The sequence below is a fragment of the Penaeus chinensis genome, chromosome 12, assembly GCF_019202785.1.
Source record: "Penaeus chinensis breed Huanghai No. 1 chromosome 12, ASM1920278v2, whole genome shotgun sequence".
Lineage (NCBI taxonomy): Eukaryota > Metazoa > Arthropoda > Malacostraca > Decapoda > Penaeidae > Penaeus > Penaeus chinensis.
In genome coordinates, this window is record NC_061830.1 from 41,051,866 (window position 1) to 41,073,109 (window position 21,244).

At 35.5% G+C, this 21,244-nt stretch overlaps 1 protein-coding gene across 3 annotated transcripts; it reads left to right on the forward strand.

Moving 5' to 3' along the window:
- The first annotated feature begins 9,912 nt into the window (after positions 1-9,912).
- LOC125031225 (nuclear inhibitor of protein phosphatase 1-like) lies at positions 9,913-20,701 on the forward strand. Of its 3 annotated transcripts, none has more exons than XM_047621861.1 (7): positions 9,913-9,976; positions 12,264-12,324; positions 13,681-13,834; positions 15,269-15,486; positions 16,417-16,620; positions 16,795-17,019; positions 17,279-20,701. In XM_047621861.1, the coding sequence occupies exons 1-7, from the start codon at positions 9,948-9,950 to the stop codon at positions 17,420-17,422; spliced, it is 1,035 nt and encodes a 344-aa protein (XP_047477817.1). In that variant the 5' UTR covers positions 9,913-9,947; the 3' UTR covers positions 17,423-20,701. The 3 variants fall into 3 exon arrangements, with proteins under 3 accessions (XP_047477817.1, XP_047477818.1, XP_047477819.1); XM_047621862.1 differs by having other exon boundaries at positions 16,795-17,004; XM_047621863.1 differs by lacking the exon at positions 9,913-9,976 and adding an exon at positions 10,547-10,651.
- The last annotated feature ends 543 nt before the right edge of the window (positions 20,702-21,244 follow it).

A 21,244-nucleotide genomic window follows, 5' to 3' on the forward strand; every position in this document is an offset into this window, starting at 1 on the left:
TTGAAGGGGGGGGGGATTACTATTGCATAATTCTAGTGTCTAGAGAAAAATACTTGCTATATCTTTGTCATTTATATTCTTTAACAGAAAGGAAATCGTGAAAGTCCATTCTTTTTAGGTCATTTTTTACATATTCGTGCAAATATTCCAAGTATTCTGTTGGGTGAATGATGAGTTAATCATGCATTCACAGATTTTCCTAAATACGCTCATGTCTTCATTCTTACAATTACACTTTCCAAATATTTGTTAAACAATTCTCCTGTTAATTACTTGATCTCCTTCACGTATCTTCCAAAACCCAAATCAATGTCTCCTCATAATTATTAATTCCAATTATCCAAACCTCTTAAGGGCATATAGCAACACCCATCAACGCAGTTTTATAACTTAAACCATGCATTTAATTGCATACTTCTTAAAGTTTCATTCTCGTAATTTGACAGCTGTTACAAGTTGTTTATTTTCAGGACTTAGCATTAGTGTTTCTCATTTCCTTAAAAGCTTTTATAACTTCTTTTTCGGATATTGGTTTACATTCCGACACTGCCGTTCGTTCGCCATGCGAGGCTTCATCCTTGTCTGCTGTTGCTTCTGATGTTCTCAGACAAATCGTCTATGTACATTTAAATGCTTATATGATTCTTCGTATTCATATTCACAAACACATGTACACACACACACACACACACACACACGCACGCACGCACGCACACACACGCACACACACACACACACACGCACACACACACACGCACACGCAAACACACACACACACACACACACACACACACACACGTACACGCACACACGCACTCATACACAGGGAGAGAAAGAAGCAGACATTCGTAGAAATATATACTGTATGTGTTTGCAGATACATGTAGATGTATATATATATATATATATATATATATATATATGTATATATATATGTATATATATATATATATATATATATATATCTGTGTGTGTGTTTGCGTGTGTGTGCTTGTGTGTGTGTGTGTGTGTGTGTGTGTGTGTGTGTGTGTGTGTGTGTGTGTGTACATATACATACACACACACACACACACACACACACACACACACATATATATATATATATATATATATATATACACACACACATATATATGTCTATCTATCTAGATAGATAGATGCGTGTATATGTATATATATAATTATATAAACGGATAGATACAGATATACACATACATATACATACAAGCACATATTTCAAGCGCTTACACGTATCAAAAACACAGACAAACAGAGAGATCGTTCCCTCCACACATATTCACACAGCACACTTAACGACAGTTCCCAGTGTCCCCACCTGCGTCGACACCTTCTCTTTAATTCAATCATTTTCTCTCTGTTCTCCCCTCGTCCTCAGTCTCCTCCTGCTACCTTATATTACTTCCGTGAACGTGTTTTCTGTGTTTCTGTTTTTGTTCTCTTCGGTTGTGTCGTTGTTCGTATATTGGTGTTTTTTGTTATCAGTAGTATTGTCTGTTATCATTGTTATTACTGTTTTTATTGTTATTATCTTTGTTATTGTTATTATTTTTTTTGTTATTATTATTATTAATATTATTATTATTATCATTATTAGTTTTGTTATTATTATTATCATTATTATTATCATCAATGTTTTTATTGTTATCATTATTATCATTAATATTAATATTATTACTAGTAGTAGTTGTAGTGGTAGTAGTAATATTATTTAATTATAATTGTCATAGATGTTATTACTCTCTATTAGTAGTATCCTTATTATTATCATCATTATCATTACTGTTGTTGTTTCTATTATTATTATTATTAGTAGTAGTAGTAGTTGTAGTAGTATAATTATTATTATTATCATTATTGTTATTTTTATCATTTTTACTATCATTATTATTAATATCCTTATTATTATTGTTGTTGTTAATATTATCATCATTATTACTATCACTATTATTATCATTATTCCTATCATTATGATCATCATTGTTATCATCATCATTATTATTATCCCTATAAGCATCATTACCGTTTTGTGTCTCATGATGATCATTAATATCATGATCGTTGTTATTATCCATATAATTAGTATCATTATCATCAGTATAATCAATACTGATATGATCATTATTGTTATGATCATTATTGTTATTATCATTATCATTAGTACTACTATCATAATTATCATATTTTTTGTTGTTATCATCATTATCAATACTATTATTATTATTTTCATCAATATTACTACTATCATTATTATCTTTATTGTTGTTACCATTGCTGCTGCTTATATTGCTGTTATGAATAATATATTATCAGTATCAATAACCATTATCAAATTGATAAGAACATTAATGGTGAAGATAATAATAATAAGAAGAATGATAGTAATGATATTAATAACAATAATAGTAATAACTAAAATGGAAATTATTTGAAAATGATAATAGTACTGTCACTGTCATAATCATTAGCTATTGTTGTTTTCGTCATCGTTATTATAATTTTAATAATTATTGTTACTATTATCATTACAACTAATACCATTATTGTTATTATCATTATTATTTTTTCATGAATGTTGTTCTCATTTCTATGACTGTTATTATTATCATTACTGTTACTGTTACTCTTATTATCATCATTATCATATACTTATTGTTATTGCTATTATTATTATTATCATTATTATCTTTATCATTGGTACAATTATAATTGTTATTATCATCAGCTTGTGTATCATAACTATCAAAATTAACATTGTTACTATTAAAATAATTATTGTAATTATCATTAGTATCATCATTTTTATCATTATTATCATCGTTATCCGACACTGTTACGTACTGATAATATATATGTATATATATATATATATATATATATATATATATATATATATATATATATATATATATATATATATATATAGAGAGAGAGAGAGAGAGAGAGAGAGAGAGAGAGGTCACTGCTGAGAAGGAAGAAGGAACAGTTTATCAGGAATCTTGCAGAGAAGGTCGAAGGCCATTTCTCAGTACCTTCGTCTGCCTACCAAGCCTGAGAAAGCTGTACTGCAAGCCCTCCTCTCAGTAAGTGGCTAAAGCATTGGGCTGAGTATTTCGAGCAGTTGCACTATGTTGATCCACCAACAATTAACTTGGATGCGGGCTGTGTCGAGATTCCTTTGCCAGACCCACCCATCAGCGAGGATCCACTCTCCCTAACTGATGTTAGCGGGGGGGGGGGGGGGGGGGGGAGGCAATCTACACGCTGAAGATTGGTAAAGCAACGGGTATCTGCGGCATCCCAGCTGAACTGCTGGGGGAGAACCTATGATAAGGAGCTTGCAATGCGTCCTGTCTGTTATCTGGCAGACTGGTACCATTCCCCTTGACCTGCTGAGGGGTGGGGTCATCCCTCTCTGGATGGGGAAAGGGGATCGATGGGACCGAAGCATTACACTGCTCAGTATACCAAGTAAGGTTCTCGCTGACATCCTTCTGAGACATTTCAGAAACCATCTACTGAGGCACCAGATGCTGGAAGAATCTGGATTCACTCCTGGTAAGTCCACAATAGACCATATCCTGGCCTTTCGAGTCATTGTAGAGCGCCGACGTGAGTTCGGGTGTGGGCTGCTTGTAGATTACATCGACCTCAAGAAGGCGTTCGATACGGTGCATCGCGAATCACTCAGATTCTGAGACTAAGATGAATTCCAACAAAGATTATTGGATTAATAGCAAGCCTGTATACTGGTACTGAAAGTGCTGTAAAGTGTTGTGGGGGCCTGTCGAGCTTCTTTCCTGTTAGTTCAGGAGTGAGGCAAGTCCGTGTTCTTGCACCAACATTTTTCAACACTTGCATGGGCTGGATGGACTTTGCTGACGATGTAGATATTCTATCTGAGTCTCTGGAAATCCTAGTGGTGGCTCTTGATGCATTTAGCAATAAAGCGAAGCCCCTGGGACTAGAGTTTTCTTGGACCAAGACCAATATCCAGAACTTTGGGGGCCTGCTAGGAGATGCTCTTCGGTACGTCACAAAGATTGAGGTCACAAAGAGCTTACATACTTTGGTAGGGTAGTTATTGACTCTGGGCTGTCAGAAAAGGAAGTCTACCAGCAGGGGTCAGGAACTCTCTCGACATGAGCATTTGGAGATGCCAATACATGTGCAGAAGGACCAAGCTACGTGTCTTCAAGGCCCCGATACTGCCATTTTTACTTTACGGTTGTGAAATCTAGACTGGTACAGGAACTGTTACTTGCGCAATCCGTGATCGCCAACTCAGGCTATATGGGCACCACAGAGTGACCTCGCCCACCAAGTTGTCTCTGTTCGAGACACCCCTGGATGGAGAAGGCCTGTGGGACAACCTTGGACGTAGTAGCTGGGGCAGATGAATCAAACCTGTTGTGAAGAGTTAGAGATGGGCCGAGCCCCTGTCTGGCGGCTCGCCTTGAGGGACCCTCGGTGATGGAAACGAATGGTGGATACAGCTGTGCGCCCTCGTCAGCGTTAGCTCCCAAATGTTGGTGATGATGATGATATACATATATATATATATATATATATATATATACACATACATATATACATACATACATATACATACATACATATACATATATATACATACATATATATATATATATATATATATATATATATATATATATATATATATATGTAATCCGGAACCCCAGGCTCCAGGAGGAGAAAAGTAAAATCAAATAAAATGAAGATCCTGACGAAGGATTCTTGAAAGTGTATTTCATCGACTGACTGTAGTGTAAGTTAGGGGACGCTATGAATGCTCAGATTGGTGGTTTTATTTTCATGATTGCATGGAAAATATACATCCGGTCCTCTACGTATATTGGAACTTGTCTAACTGGACCTTTGCTCATAAACGTTGAGTAGTCTTGATATATCTATCTATCTATCTATCTATATATAAATATGTATACACACACACACACACGCACACACACACACACACACACACACACACACACACACACACACACACACACACACACACACATATATATATATATATATATATATATATCTGTGTATGTGTGTGTGTGTGTGAATAAACAAATAAATAAATATATATGAATATATATGCATATATACACACGCACACACACACCCACACATACACACACACTCACACGAACACACACACACACACACACACATACACACACACACAAGAACATACACACAAGAACATACACACGCACAAACATACTTACATGTCCTGAAGAAGCCAATACTTTCAAAACTATGCTCTAAATTACGTCATTATTCGCATTCGCATGTTCCTCTATCGCAGACGCTGACGGACTCCCCAATTACCGGCGACCGAGCGACTGCCACTCGCCACGCACTCGCAACTTCAATTTCGCCAAAGTACTTCGACCTCTGGAATGCCAAGAACTCGTCTCTTCGCCTTTTGTCCGTAGCTTTCCGTTTTTCTTTTTTTTCTGTTCTTATTTTGCGAGATTGATCCGCCTTCGGGTTTTTTCTTGCATTTTCTTATTCCTATTTCGGACGATGTCTGATTTTTTATCAAAGGAATAATGATCAAGGACGCTTATTGATATCGATATGTGTAGGGTGGAAAGTGTCTTTTATTGGGGATTTAATTAGTCATTTCTTTTGCGTTCCTCGGGCTTTCACTGTATACGTTACAATACGTATATATAGAGGAGAGACACCATGACAAATGTGTCAACAAAGAGGTCTTTACAGGTGTTGATATTATCCTGGCTAGGAATTAGCCTCAGTAGTGAACAAAAATCTTTAGTCGGATTCAATAAATATACGGCTATGTTAGTGTTTATAATCAGCTTGAGAACGTTTGCTAATGAAATGAGAAAATTATCTTTATGGTATGAATAAAGCAAACATTCTCATCTCTTTTTCTATAATAACGCCCTAAATAGTATCCGAAACCGTGTCAAAATAACTTATAATTAACCGAATCGAGTACCATAACCACCACTACAATCAAGTGTTCCCCAACGATGATATCAAATTGCCTTTCCAAGTTACACCAAGAGAAAATTATTTTCGAGGACTACGGAAATAATATACCTTTGCCACACGAAAATACTCTTGACTTACTGTCTTTCAAAATTATGCTACGGTGATAATCAACTCACAACACCGAGAGAAAGTTATTTTCAAAGACTAAGGGAATAAGTTTTTGAATGCTAGATATGATCAGTGTTTAAATATTCCACATTCGAGTTTTTCCTTCTACGTATAAAACGCAAACAATGATCATGTTATTGTAATTATGATTTTTGTTAGCTCCGATATCCATTGAGCTTTCATGATTCTAGATTATCTGTATTTGGTTAAATAATATTTTCTACGGTATTCAGCTTAACAGATAATTTTCAGTTAATGTAAAAAGCTATACAAGTTGCATTTTTAAAGATAATATCCGTTTACTTTCATGATAAAATTGTGTTAACGAAAAAGACATTTTACGCATTCAATCACATTTATCAATGTTTTGATCTATACTTGGCTGACTTGCTTAACCTTGATAAAAGGGCAGTTCTCAGAGGGGGCACGGACATTTAGGCTGTTTTATAAAATGCGAAACATTTACACAATGAAATAATAAAAACTGAAAAATGAGGACATTAAAAGATCATCGTTAAGAATAGAGAATATGAGAGAGAGAGAGAGAGAGAGAGAGAGAGAGAGAGAGAGAGAGAGAGAGAGAGAGAGAGAGAGAGAGAGAGAGAGAGAGAGAGAGAGAGAGAGAGAGAGACTTGACTTTGATAAGTTTATTGAGACAAAAACTTATATCTCAAAAGGATGAGATATCTTAAGTCCCTGTTTAGGATCACATTCCAAATACAGCACTTGGGTATTTCAACAAATTAGAATATATACAATACTTAAAATACAAAATTGTAAGTATTCAGTGTCAGTGGTTTATATATCAGTAGAGTGATATAACACGATAGTTTTCGACCTTCATCTTGATAAGTCTTCTCCTGGGTTCACATACTCACATACGGTACACATGATATTTAATATGCGCGTAGTAATTTAAATTTTGAGTATGCTTTACCGTGAGCTGATTGCACCATCACATAATTCTGAAGGACAGTCAGTCACGAGTATGTTTGGTGTGGCGAAAGTGGGAACATGCTAAAAAAAATAGGGAACCATTGTCCTCGATATATATTTCTTTATACTTTCGTGTCCTTGATCATTTCAACCACCTTTTTCTACTTGGTTACTCTTATCATAATTTCTCAGATATATTAAATATTAGTAAAATGGATTCTCTATTTTCCTATTAAAGTTTCTGATTACTTCTAAAACGCTAACATTTATCGCCTGCCTTCGCACTGTACTCTTCGTTAGATTTCCAGTGAATCAAATACTTCCTCACTACAACAGTAAGCAGGGGCGTCGTGTCTTTCTCGCCGAAGAGGAGGGCCTGGTCGGCTCTGGCGAGGATTTCGTGGTGATCGTTGACCCCTTCTTAGTCTGGGTCTTTTTCTTAACTTTTACAAAGGCCAGGAGTAGGTTCGGGAGGTGGATCCTTTCTCTTAGGAGAGGGGGAAGCCCTTTCCTTCCTGCTGTCTCCAAACATGATTGCCTGGGGTGCAGGAACAAAGTCTGGTCGTTTTTCACCAATCTCCTGTCGCCTGAGGGCCGCCTTCTTCCCGACGGAGCAGGCCAGGCTCCAGGCGTGATGCCTCTTGGCTTCCTTATGTGCCTTGAGACACAATTCAGTGCTATGAGCCTTGCTACAGACAGCACACTTGGGCTCTTAATTCGTCAGAGTGGCTCAGGCACATAAATTCTAAGGCTGTAGGAGCCCCAGTTTCCAAGTCAAAGGAGGTGATGGGGCCTCCCGTCAGAGTCACTAGGACTTGCGTGGTTGCGCTCTTTCCTTAGTCAAACGGAAAAAAAAAACACAGCCCGGGGGTGTAATTTGATGACCTCCATTCAGTGCATGACCAGAAAGTCAAGAAGAACGATCTTGACTTTCTTGTCTTCGGGAGGTAGTAGTGAAATTCACATTTTTCCATCATTGAGCTTGATCCTAAGGTACCATAATCTCTGGGGACCCGGGTTCATAGAGAACCTCGTGCTGTGTCAGTTCCCTAGGCGATCAAGGCTCTCCCACCGAGTCTGTTTCCGGCCTAGATCTTTCGTGCCGCCCCTCCAGCTCAGGCCGGGGTTTTGGTCGCGGGAGCAGCTGATTCAGTGTGTGTGTGTGTGTGTGTGTGAGTGTTTGTATGTGTGTGTGTACGTATGTATATAATTTAAACCTTCAGTGGGCATTCGGTGTATCCATATCATTCAACAACGAGCCATTGAATCGTCACACCCGGACTGCGCTATTCTCCGAATCCCCATGTCTCTTATGAATTCTAATCAGCTAACAATTAATGATTAGGTTTACATATATTTTGTATTATTAAAATGTATACACAATATTTTAATTATTTTTCCCAACATTTGCTGCCTCCAACACTACTCTGTCATTTATACTCAAAAGAGAATAGAATTCAGTAGTATAGAGACTGGATAGAATACAGTGATATAAATATTAATAGTATTTATAGTAATCCCTTATTGTTTTTTTTAATGAGTATCCTAGAAACCACGTGAGCTCCTATTGTCTCCTACTGCAAGGTTCATAAATATGTCCAAAATTATATAAATTGAAACAAATATATTATTGACCCAAGTGACTTTATTACGTCCTAGACTTTAAACTTATTAAAATTACAATTATTGTCTTAGAAAACTGCATGTTTGGCAGGACAGTCCATAGATAGTTAAATATTCAACTAGATTCCAATTCAAAATACAAAAACAAATAAAATATTTCTTCATGGTCTTCGCTAGAACCGTGACGATCATGGACGGTCATGAACGAAGGCGGTGTCTCTCTGCTAGATGGCGTAAATGAAGCCGTGAGTGCATGCGCGTATAAAACAAACTATCGTGAAAAAAACTTTGGAAGTTACAACTGAGATTTTGTATAAATAGTGGTTTCCTCTCCATCGGTGTACAGTTTTTTGTTTTTGCTTATATATTGTTTTTGCTTATATAGTAAAAATGGTGAACTATAGTAAAATAGTCGTCGTAGAAATTTGAACCTCCAGCTTGAATGACTAAAAAGAGATTGTATTATACAGAGATTTCCCAAGAGAAATATTAGAAATAGTAATAAACCTTGCGACATGATCTGCCACGTACCCCAGCACAGCGTTGGGTGATGCGGGTCGCGACTCATTATTATCAGCCATCCAGACAGATAATGCAGTGTGCAATATCAGGTTTGAAACTCATTTTATCGTTTAGCACTATCTGGAGTTGATATACTATAAACTTAACTGAGAATTACAATATCCTTCTTTAAAAGAATGATATATTCTTAATTCAATAAAAAAAAACGCATATGAGAGAGAGAGAGTGAGAGAGAGAGAGAGAGAGAGAGAGAGAGAGAGAGAGAGAGAGAGAGAGAGAGAGAGAGAGAGAGAGAGAGAGAGAGAGAGAGAGAGAGAGAGAGAGAGAGAGAGAGAGAGAGAGAGAGAGAGAGAGAGAGAGAGAGAGAGAGAGAGAGAGAGAGAGAGAGAGAGAGAGAGAGAGAGAGAGAGAGAGAGAGAGAGAGAGAGAGAGAGAGAGAGAGAAGGATAAGTCCGATATGCGAAGCTGAGAGTGAAATTCACATAGGTTTTCCAAAACTAAAATATTTAAAAAAAATAGTGTACTATATAGGTGGTTTTGTATTAACCCTATCATTTTACAATACTCTTCTAGTATACTTCAACAAGTTTGGTACTTTCGTATTTTGTTGATAGATGAATCTAATTATAACCCAGTTAGCGTCCCAAGAAACTACTTTACGCCGGTAGTCTCTGTAAACAAAGATGGCGAACCACTACGAAATTCCGAAGTGGTAAATAGTATTCTTTACTTATTTTCATGTTTATAGGATTAAAACGTATTATTGTTCAGCTTTAAAACTAATTGAAGGTCCGAATAGTCTAGAGATAACAAGGGCCGGCCTTTATTATCGTTCGATACCGTACATTAAGCTAAGGCCTAAGATTGTTAAATGTGGATGGATTGCTAGGCCTATAAACAAGCCTCTATTAGTGGATTGATTTGATGATTCATAAAATGCTATATATTCGGAAGTATTTAATTTGTGTTTGTTAAAGACCATGATAATGATAAGTGTATTTATTATTATTTTGTTGGAATTATACTTCTGATTTATTTGATGGTGTTTATTTAATGATTGGTGTGATTCTGCCTCTTCTATCGATATTTAAGTGGCGAATATCACTTAAGATTCAAGAAAAGTCACGAAAGAAACCACAGATGTATATTTTATAACTTAGCATTTGTACTTATACTTTGGGTGTGTTACCATGATGTTCATAGCAAAGACAGAAAGTACGATTCTGCTTTCCTTAGTGTTTCATTAGTCTTTACTTATTCTGAGACCGGACTTAAGTCAAGGATTGTTGCTTCTTTTAGCCATGCCTGGGTGCCTCTGGTTGTGGCAGGCAGGCATTGGAGCCTCAGCATGGAAGTAGTGCCTTCACTGGAACTGACACTCTTCCAGGTATTGCTCATGGATGATAGATTGGAAATAATGCTAGTGCACCTTTCTAAATGTCCACCACAAGAGGTTTATGTACTCATGACGAGTCAGTCCCGTCAGTCCTGTCACCCCAACCTTCGTGCAGATTTGCCGTGATGGCACATTCCCGTCACCTGTCCCTCAACCAAATTCTTTCATGATGTGATCCTGTCATTTGAATCCAGTGGGTTATGGTATCAATATATAAACTTAAACACAGAATAGGTAATGACAAATCAAAATATAGATAATGACATGTTGAAGAAATTATTTGTAAATTTTGATAGCATGTCTACAATAAGTATTGAAAAATGTGGGTAATTTTTTAGAACCAGTCTGCACCTTAAAACCCATAAAATTTATTATTAAATGACTCCTACCCATGTCTGCTAACTTAAGACATTGACATAGTTGGTGGCAGAGCTGCAAAAAGTATCGGAACCCGGGAACTAGATTCCGAGAATTTTCAGCATAACTTGATAAAAAACAACTGTTCTATGCAATTACAAAAATTGTTTCTTGATTTTTCCACAACAGAACGAAAGTTCATACAAGCGTAAGTTTGATGTCCTCAGGTTGTAGAATGCATCAAAGCTAATAGCTAATCACAAAGTTGTTTGATTTTTGTTTACTTTTTTGCATAGTCCATCTTTGCCAAAAATCAAAAAGATCCAACAACAAGCAAATTACGATATTATATTGGAAACTTTCTCCAAACCCAATAAATTAGAAGCCCTTCAAAAAAAAATTGCGTACTATTGGTAGAACTATTGGACACAATACTTTTACCTTACAGACATTTTTTGTCCTGTTTCCCAGGTTCCCAGAAAGGAAAATATTTTTTGCAGCTCTGGTTGGTGGAATCATTCAATAAGCCCAAAATGAATGTACTTAATATACACGATAACTCAGGACTGAGTTCATGGTGAGGGATGTTTTCTTCGGCCTCAGCTGGGTTTTCACGACACTCATGAGACAGGTCACTCAGACTTCTTGGGGCTCTATCTTACTGATTAGACATTGTGGGAGATTGTGCATTCCGGATGGGGATTGGGAACAGTAGCAGTTGCCCAGATTTTAGGGGCACAGCACCCTAACAAAGATAAAAATACATAAATATCACCCAGCCATTTACTAATGATAGCTCAGGTCCTGTATTGTTGCTGTTATTATATTGCACCAATTTAAACCACTTTAAAATATACTAGACATTTTGAGGAATCCATCAATACCAAAATCAATGGATTTTGAATTGTGGACAGATTCCGGAAGTACTCAGATGTGTTGATACTGTGTTAGGAAAATACTGTGTTAGGAAAACCCACGATGCATAAATGAGATTTAATGAAAATTAGACAATAATTTTGAAATCCAGGAGGATTTCAAATCTGTTGTTTCATTTTAGATCAATCTTGTTTGTGGATTGTGGGTTATTCTACCAAAGTAGAGGAAGATGTACATATAATTATTTACATATTTTAAAGCTGTTGCCTTATGATGATTTATTGAACTGCAATGGTGCTTATCCAGCAGTGCTGAAGGTATAAGAAAATAATGAAAGTTATGTATTTATATCTCCTTTCATACATTTCAGGGCAGGAAAACCACCTGTGGGTTTGCACTTAGATGTTGCAAAAGGAGACAAGCTTATACAGGTATGTTATCTTATCAAACATGTCATAGTATAGTCTTTTTGAAATAGAGAGAGAAAACAATACAAGCATTGAAGATGTTTATCAATTATTGCACTTGGAGTTGAGTACTTGGATATTATACAGGAGCTCAGCAAAAAAAAGATTATGCTTCATCAGAGAAGTGTGTGTGTGTGTCAATAGATTTTTTTAAGTAATAATTCATAGTATGCTTGACATGTTGATATGTACTCCAAAAAAGTATTTTTAATCCGGCATAATATAACTTATTGTTTCATTAATTATGGTAATTAGATTTTATAAAAAAAATATTTGATAACCACTCATGGAGGAACTATAAATAGCCAAATAACTCCCACAAATGAGCACATTTTCTCTTAATACATATTCCGAGAAACTATGTTTTGTCCTATAAAGATAGTCAGTAATGATTAGGAGAAACCAAGAGTGTTTATTGTTCATTAATTGATATTATTTGGAGCAAGCATTGGGGATAAAGGGATAACTGACACAACCTGTCTACAAGAAGTTTAACATGGTTTACAGGTTTTCTTTTGTAGTTATGTTTCTCTGTTGATAGTAATGCCATGAATTAACATTTATTATTCATTAACCTTAGACTTTAGGTACATTTATCATCAAGTGCTTGGAGCATTTCATATTCATGAATGTTCAGCTTTCTAAAATTATTATATTCACTTCATCTTTGTAAGTGAGAGTCCTCTTGTTCAGATTTTGAAGAGTTGCTTGACTACAGTTCATGTCATACAAATAGATAGTAGAGAGTGGAAAGCCCTTAATGACAGTTGATGCAAGGACTAAAGGACTCTACAGTAAAACTTGCTTTATCAAATGTCTGTATTATTATTTGTACTATTAATGATGTTTTGATCTGTAGTGAACTTGAAGAAGTTAGTCAGAGTTAGTACTTATTTGGAAAGAACCATATTAAGATTATTCATGGAGATTAATAAGCTACATTACAGCTTTTTTTAGTCAAAGATCTATGGTTTGCTCATAGCAGAGGAGAGTTAGTTTCCGTAGGTCAGCCTGAATGGTAGAAACTATTATTTTAACTAGTAGATGATTCATGACTGTCATTATATATTAGTAGATTTGTATGGTGTTTTGCTTGAAAAAATTTGGTAATATGTGGTTCCCTGATTATATATGTAAGATATCTTTTTGCAGAGATATCTTATATATATCATAAGTTTGATACAGTTTACATTCAGACTGAAAAGACTCGCATATCTCGTGTTTGTAATATATGTATATACTTATTCACACATATATATATGTATATACATATACATGTATCTGTGTGCATATGTACATTTATAATAACGTCTTTTTCAGAAACTGATGATTGATGAGAAGAAGTGTTATCTCTTTGGTAGAAATCCCCAACTAAATGACTTTTGCATTGATCATGCATCCTGCTCGAGAGTCCACTGTTCCCTCGTTTATCATAAACATCTCAACATGGCCTTCCTAGTTGACCTTGGAAGCAGTAAGTTCTTAATAAGTTTACAGATTTGTATTATTATTGTTATTATTATTATTATTATTATTATTATTATTATTATTATTATTATTATTATTATTATTATTATTATTATTATTAACATATTCATTATCATTATTACTATTATTATAACTCTTGTTATTGTTGCTGTTGCTATTTTTTTTTTTTACATACTTGTTTGCATATGCAAGTGTTTGTGTGCATGCTTGCTGTGTGATGTGTGTGAATGTGTGTCAGGCATTTGTGATTGTTAGTGACTAGTGAATATCAGCTATAAAGATTAGGATAAATGATTGATTTACTGGTAAATTATTTTACATTTATCTGAATACATACAAGGAACATCACCATTTAGAAATAAGCCTCTGTTTTGGTATATTTATATTTGACTAATTCCATTACCCTTCCTCTAACTGCTGCATTTGTATGTGAATTGCTACACTGTTTTTCAACATTTTTCAGAGTATCCATTCAGAATAATCTAATAAACACTTTCTCAAGAAAATTGAAATGGTAATTCAGATATAATTTTGGGGGGGCAACCTCAGTTGGGGCAAAACACTATAACATAATATATTCTGCAGCCAAAAGCATAGAAAGCAGGGTAAATATATATTTCCTTTTACTTGAGTGGTTGACTGTGCGTGCCTGATATGATGCAGGAAAAATCTGTTGTTATTAAGATAACAGTCAGAATTTGGAGATTTACAACACCACAACCAGCAGCCAGCAATCCAGGTTAATCTCTGACATCCTCCTACTGTGGAGCCAGCCGGCTCTGAAAAGGACCTCCAGATCACCAGTCAAGCAGTCTGGTCACACACAGGCACTACCTGCAACCTTGTCAACCACTTGTACCCTTAAGACTTAATAAAGAAACATAGTCCAGTCCTACCAGATCACTCATTCACCTAGCCCCAGCCTGCACAACAACCATGGTTGATTAATTGTCAGCAACCACAACTTGTGACACAGTGCTGAATCCTGACAAACCCCACACAGCTCATAGATTGGACTGCATATGCATTTCCCTGGTTCTTAAACTTGTGGCATATTCTTGACCTACTTGCAGCTAGGACCTGGAGGTACTGGATACTTAGCACCCAGCAAGCAAGGTCAAGTTCTGATTTCTATCAAACTCCAGATCTCAAATTAACTACTCCTGCCATACACACAAGCAAACTGCAGCTCCAACCAACTGCTTGTAACCCAAAGACCGATTAAATGAACAAAATCCAACAGTAGCTTTTATTATCTTTTAGCTTTATATAATCTAAGAAATCCTAGGAACACTCATGTTTTTATTTCTCTCTCTTGTTAAGTATTATGTTTGTTTGTTTTTCTAATTTCATTTGCCATATTTTTTATAGTATTTTGCATACTAAAAATATACTGAACCTACTTTTCATTTGTTTCTAGCTCATGGAACATACATAGGAAATATCCGATTGGAGGGCAACAAGCCAACGCAGCTTCCAGTAAACTCCACCTTCCATTTTGGAGCTTCAACCAGAATGTACACTCTGCGTGAGAGACCACAGACAGCACCAAAGCCAGTAATGGAGGAGCTAGAGAGAATGACTGAAGACAGCGATGGAGGTTTGCTGGGTTTGCCAGAAACTGAAACAGAATTGGATGTAAGTAAAGCAGTGTACATGTATTTACCATTTTTGCTATAGTCTTGGTTATGGCTTTTCAACCCCATCTTTACCAAGCCACACTCCATGAGTCACTAAATGCAATGCCCCACGTACTGAAATTTGAAGTACTAGGGAGGGTAATGGGCATTCACATAAACCCTCAATGACGGTATCAGAAATCTCTCAGTGTCACTGATTCTGGTGACTTCTGGCAACCATCCTGCCGTTTGGCCCAGGATTCATGTAGTGGAAGTTCCCACTCAACTCACTATAGCATATCGTGACGCCTATAGCCATACTCATCGTAATCAGTTGGTTTGTTATGAAGGCTATAGGTGTGGCCTGGCAGTAAGAGGTATTATTTGAACAAGGCTTTGAACAAGTTCTGCCTTGATAATGAAGATTACACTAAATAGTCACATTATTATGAAAATCTCTGCCAGAGTCACTCCTGAGTTGCATCACCATAATGATCACATGAAAGCAAATTGATTTACTTTTGAGTTACATGTGGGTGGTAGAGAGACAAAATGGGTGGTGGATTGGTAAAGGTAGAAGAGTTTGTAATCTAGCTGTTAACCAAAAACATCCAAGTATTTTATGATTTTATGCTATACAGTACAGCTTTCTCTGCATTAGAAGATTACATGGCTGCATTGGAAAGACTGTAATAAGCCAAAAAAGCCATGAAAACAACCAGCAGGTTTGCAGGTACATACAAAATCTTCTCGGTTCCTCCAAGGTGTTTAGATTAAAGGTATATAGATACCTACAAAACCTAAAAATTAATACCTGTAAAGAAGTGTTAATGGTGCTTCATTCTTTTCACTGTCATTTTCATTTTTTATAATTGATATGATGACGCTTTTTTATGTTTATAAGGGAAACTGGAAAGAAAAAATCATGGACATAATTATTTTCTTTCAGAATCTCACAGAATTTAATACTGCGCATAATAGACGTATATCAATGTTGGGCATTGGGGAGGACGAACCTAAACAGAGAGGGCGTAAACGGCACAAATTTAATGTCAGTTTTAAAGATGAAGAGGATGTGATAAACCCTGAAGATGTTGATCCAAGTGTTGGAAGATTTAGAAACCTGGTCCAAACAACAGTGGTGCCTTCAAAAGTAAGTCTTAGACCAATTTTAAATATATTTCATATATTTCTCATCATAGAATCTTTGTAAATATGGCAGAATATTGACTTATTATAACCACAGGCTTGTGAATAACTTTTTAATTATACTCCTCTGTTTACTACTGTTTCCCATGGAAACACCAAATTCCCTCTTACTTTACAGAAAAGAAGACTGGACATTGGCGGTCTCGTTTCAAGCAGCAGTGGACGTGATGAGGGGTTAAGTAGAGGTATGATGCAGTTTCAGCGAAATGATAATCTGTACGGAGACCTTCCTCCAGAGCAGCATGGGCACGGGGGATCACATCACTCCATGTTCTCCTCTCTACTGTCTTCCAAGCTTGGTTTGCCTCTTCCAAACCCTGCTCCAGAGGTCAGTGTTGATATGGTGAGGCTCTTAGGTGGTATTTTCTTTTCTTTTTTCTTTATTATTATTGTTATTTTGATTTTTGAACGTTTAAAATATTTTTACAAGTTATTAACTTATTAGTTTTGAAAATTTGAATACTCTAAATGCTTTACATGATTATGAGTTATGATTTGATTTTTGTAAGAACTTCAGTAGACACAAAGCATAATGGAAAAAAAATTGAATGACAAAAATGCTTGTCAGGTTTAGCACATGCTAATTATTCTTTGTCTTCTAGGTTGAACTGGCTCCTCCCGAACCAGTTGCCCCAGAGGTACCCGCACATCTCCAAGTGGCTGTGGATCCCGACGAGCCCAAGAAGAAGAAGTACGCCAAGGAAGCTTGGCCGGGAAAGAAGCCCACACCTTCTCTTCTTGTTTAGCCACCTTTGGCTGTCAGAGTATGATCACACTTTTATAGTACCTTGTCTGAAAACAGTGGCATTAGACCTCACATGTTGGGTCTTGATTAAACATATCCTTCATATGGATTTGTATTTTTATAAAGTTTGAATGGTTCTTATGACTGAAATTGTAGTATAAATCTTATTACTGTAAACTTTGTGTGTGTGATATAGAGGTTTATGACATATAGGAGAGTTTTTGAATAGTGATAATAAGAGGTGCAGTAGACTTTCATTAGTCTTAATAGTACTGAGCTGAATCATTGATTTGTCTGTTATGGATACTGATATGGTCTCTTTAATATTTCACCACAACAGTTCCCTCCAATACTGATCATCCAGAAGATGGTCATTATTGTTTCTAATTTGTTAAAATGTCTAAAAGTAGTAGTATAAACACATTGTAGTCTTAGTATGTTTACCACTAAAGTTCCCCCCATCCAAGAGTAATCTAAATTTGATGTAGCAAAGCTAAAACAATACAGGACCATGTACCTTTGCCAGGCATCATGTCATTGAGTTTTTCTCTTACTTATCCAAAGTTTAGACTAATTAAAATATATTTCAGTAAAGTGACTTTTGTTTGCCCTATGACTGGTTTTATTGTAAGTACATTATTAAATTCCTGATTATGGCATAATATTTAGTTTAAAGAATGCATGGATATTTTTTTTTGTATTGTGTAGCAGCTATAAACAGAAGTAAGAAAAGGGAGGTTTTGGATAATTGTAACAACTGTTATGCTTGAGAAATTCTGAAGAAGTAGATTTGAACTCTTTAGAATGCTAGTCAGTTCAATAAGGTATCACTTGACTTTTTCCTAATCTGCATTATTTTCTGGTAGCTGCACAACAGGGACGTCGTTAATAATGAAGAAGTGCTTAAATACACTTTACTGTATGGCGAATGATCAAGGAAGATGGAACAGGCATTTTCCAGTTCTATTATATATTTTGTTATTAGTACAAGATGTACTAATTGTTCATGAATTGTAAGAAAATTACAAGCTGTTGAACATGGTAAATGAAAGAAAAGGAGAAAACACACTACCGTGTTGATACTATGGTATAAAAACCCACACTGTAAAACTAGATTTAATCTTTTTCAATTAAATCTAGTTTTACAGTGTGGGTTTTTATACCATGGTAAATGAATGTAATATACAAAGTTCATAATTATTTTCTCAGAGCTACTCCTTTTGTCTGAAATAAAATGGGAATTACATTGAAACTGTAGGAAAAGAGAAGCACGGATTTTCAGAGTAGCCATGTTCAGAACTGAAGCAAGCAAAATCAACTCTGTGAATTACGTCAGACTCAATGGGAACGGGTTCCAGTCATTGTCAGGGGTCAGTGGTGTAGTGTGTGACCAAGAGAACTATTCTGATGCAGAAATGTGTTCACTTTTCTTCATGTTGTGTTCATACTGCTAAATGTAATTCATATTCAGAGTGCTAGAATAATTTTGAATTTAGTTATGACTCCAAAGTGATGTTATTTTATGAGCATTATTTGTAAAGCATAATCCTCACTCTGTAACATAAGTGGTTCTATTAATACATTCAGTTTTGTAGATTCTGTTACAACTGTAGGATATTTCTCCAGCTTTCTCTTACAAGGTGTGAAATCCCTCTTATCCTAGGAGCTATATGTGGAATTAGGAACCACACATGTGGTCTCCTTGGAGATAAAGGGTGAAGAAAGAATATGCAATTCAACACCTTCAACTTATTCTTGTCAATAATTCTTCTCTCTGATGAAGCTATACTGAATTAAATTGTTGATTTGACATATGATACATCTCACTTACAAGCATTTTCCATTTTACTTACAGCAAAACAAACTGAATATTATTTTAAGTGTCTTCTTTTTTCACCTCTAAATATTCTAAAAACAGACTCTGTCAAGTGGTATTTTACTGTACCTGAAATTTGCTAAAATTTTGTATAGTCCGTTTGCAGGAGTACTTTAGGCAATTGGCACAACTACCAGTAAGTTAAATTATAACTTTATGTGCAAAGCATGTTACTGTTGTAAATGCTAATGTACAGAGAAACAGGAAGAGAAATGATAGTTAAACATGACAGGATTTAGGGCAATTATGACCACAAGAGAATGCAGTGAAGCAGTGTGTGCTAATGATTTATTAAGATTTGGTTAAGAACTAATTTGATTTTTTTTTTATTTCCAATTGGCAAAACATCCTTGTTATGAGTTGCAAAATTGCACTTCTGCTGTAAAAAGTTATGCACAATTATTTATAACCTTGAGAACTAAGCAAAAAACCATATGATCAATTGGCAAATCAAAATAAATTATGTAATATGTTATTACAGATCAGAATTTTGTTCCCATCTACCAGATAAGGTTGCTATGAGAGTGCTGGTGATCCTGAAAAAAAAAAAAAAAATGAATAACTGTAGTTATCTGTGGCTTAGGCAACATCATGCAATGCATTGGGCAATAAAAGCAGTATATGCTATATTACTGTTAGTTATTTATTTTGATTGTTGCAAAATATGCCTTATCATCATGTACATGTTCCATACCCAATAAAATGTGACTTGTTTTAGGTCTTTTGGACAGAAATATTTAGTACATGTGAAGTGGTTCTGTAGATTATGTAGGAAATCCATCTTCATATCAGAAAGTAGTTTTAGTGTGGTAATTATTTACTTTTGGTATCTGACTTTGTGCACGCAATAGATTGGCTTCAGTACATTTATTAATAAGAGGTAACATTTATTTTGTAGCTGCTGTATTTCCAAATGCATATCTGTTAGCTTCCCTTATAGATTTTCCTTGGTCATTACCACCTCACATTAACCAGTTCTTTTTTTATTATATGTAGTTTATATGTATTCACCCATACCATGTTTTTCATTGTTAATTCATCCAGTTAGATAAAAATCCAATTAAAAGTAAATGAATAGCTAATTTATATGAGAAGTGAATATTACTTGTTTAGTTTATGTTAATTTCTACGATTGTCTGTTATGGATACATTTCATACAACACTCATATATGCACACATGATTTTCTAGTTGACTTTTAATGTACTGAAATACTGAAATGCAGCTACTTGTTAGGGATTATATTACACATTGTTTAAATAAAAAAGTAACAATTTCTAACCAAAACTTTCAGAAAAATTGTGCTTATAGTACCAGCATGAGCTATATGATATTCAGAATATGTTGATTTATATTACATGTAAATTTTTGCAAAATAAATGCTCTGTTCTAGCAATCTGAAAGACTGAAATTCTGTCTATTTGTTCATAGAGCACTTACGATTCATAGAAGTTGTGCAACTGCTATAGCAAAACCCAAGTCTGCTATGGACTAATTGTGAACCTAGCTGTCACTGCTTTATATACATTTTTTTAATGCAATATGGTTAATATTTAGTCCTTTTCCCCTCCAGCGTTATTGCACATACATTTATCAACTTATAAACTTGACTACCTGAACAGATCATGTGGTTTCTCAAAACTGACAAAATCATCTTCACTATCCAAGTATCCTACCTACTCTAGCAGCCTAGTTTTCTCCTTTCAGCCTTGCTTCATGTGAGTACTATTAAAAAATGATGTGTTAATTCACACTTTTGTATAGAAAGGTGTTTGTGTGCGTTGGGGTTTGCTTGTGTGTGCATTAGTGTACATTTTTTAGGGATATATATGTGTGTGATTGTGTGTTTGTGCATGTGTGAGTGTGATTGTTACTGTAACTGTAAGCATGTGGGTTGAAGAGTGCATGGATGTAGGGGTATTTGTGTGAATATGTGTGTGCCTTTGCAC

What these genes read in the sequence shown, in the direction of transcription:
- LOC125031225 (XM_047621861.1), top strand. Translation starts at nt 9,948, where the DNA reads ATGGCGAACCACTACGAAATTCCGAAGTG. An exon ending in AAGGAGACAAGCTTATACAG is followed by an intron (nt 12,325 to 13,680) that starts GTATGTTATCTT and finishes CGTCTTTTTCAG; the next exon opens with AAACTGATGATTGATGAGAA. An exon ending in CAGAGGTCAGTGTTGATATG is followed by an intron (nt 17,020 to 17,278) that starts GTGAGGCTCTTA and finishes TTTGTCTTCTAG; the next exon opens with GTTGAACTGGCTCCTCCCGA.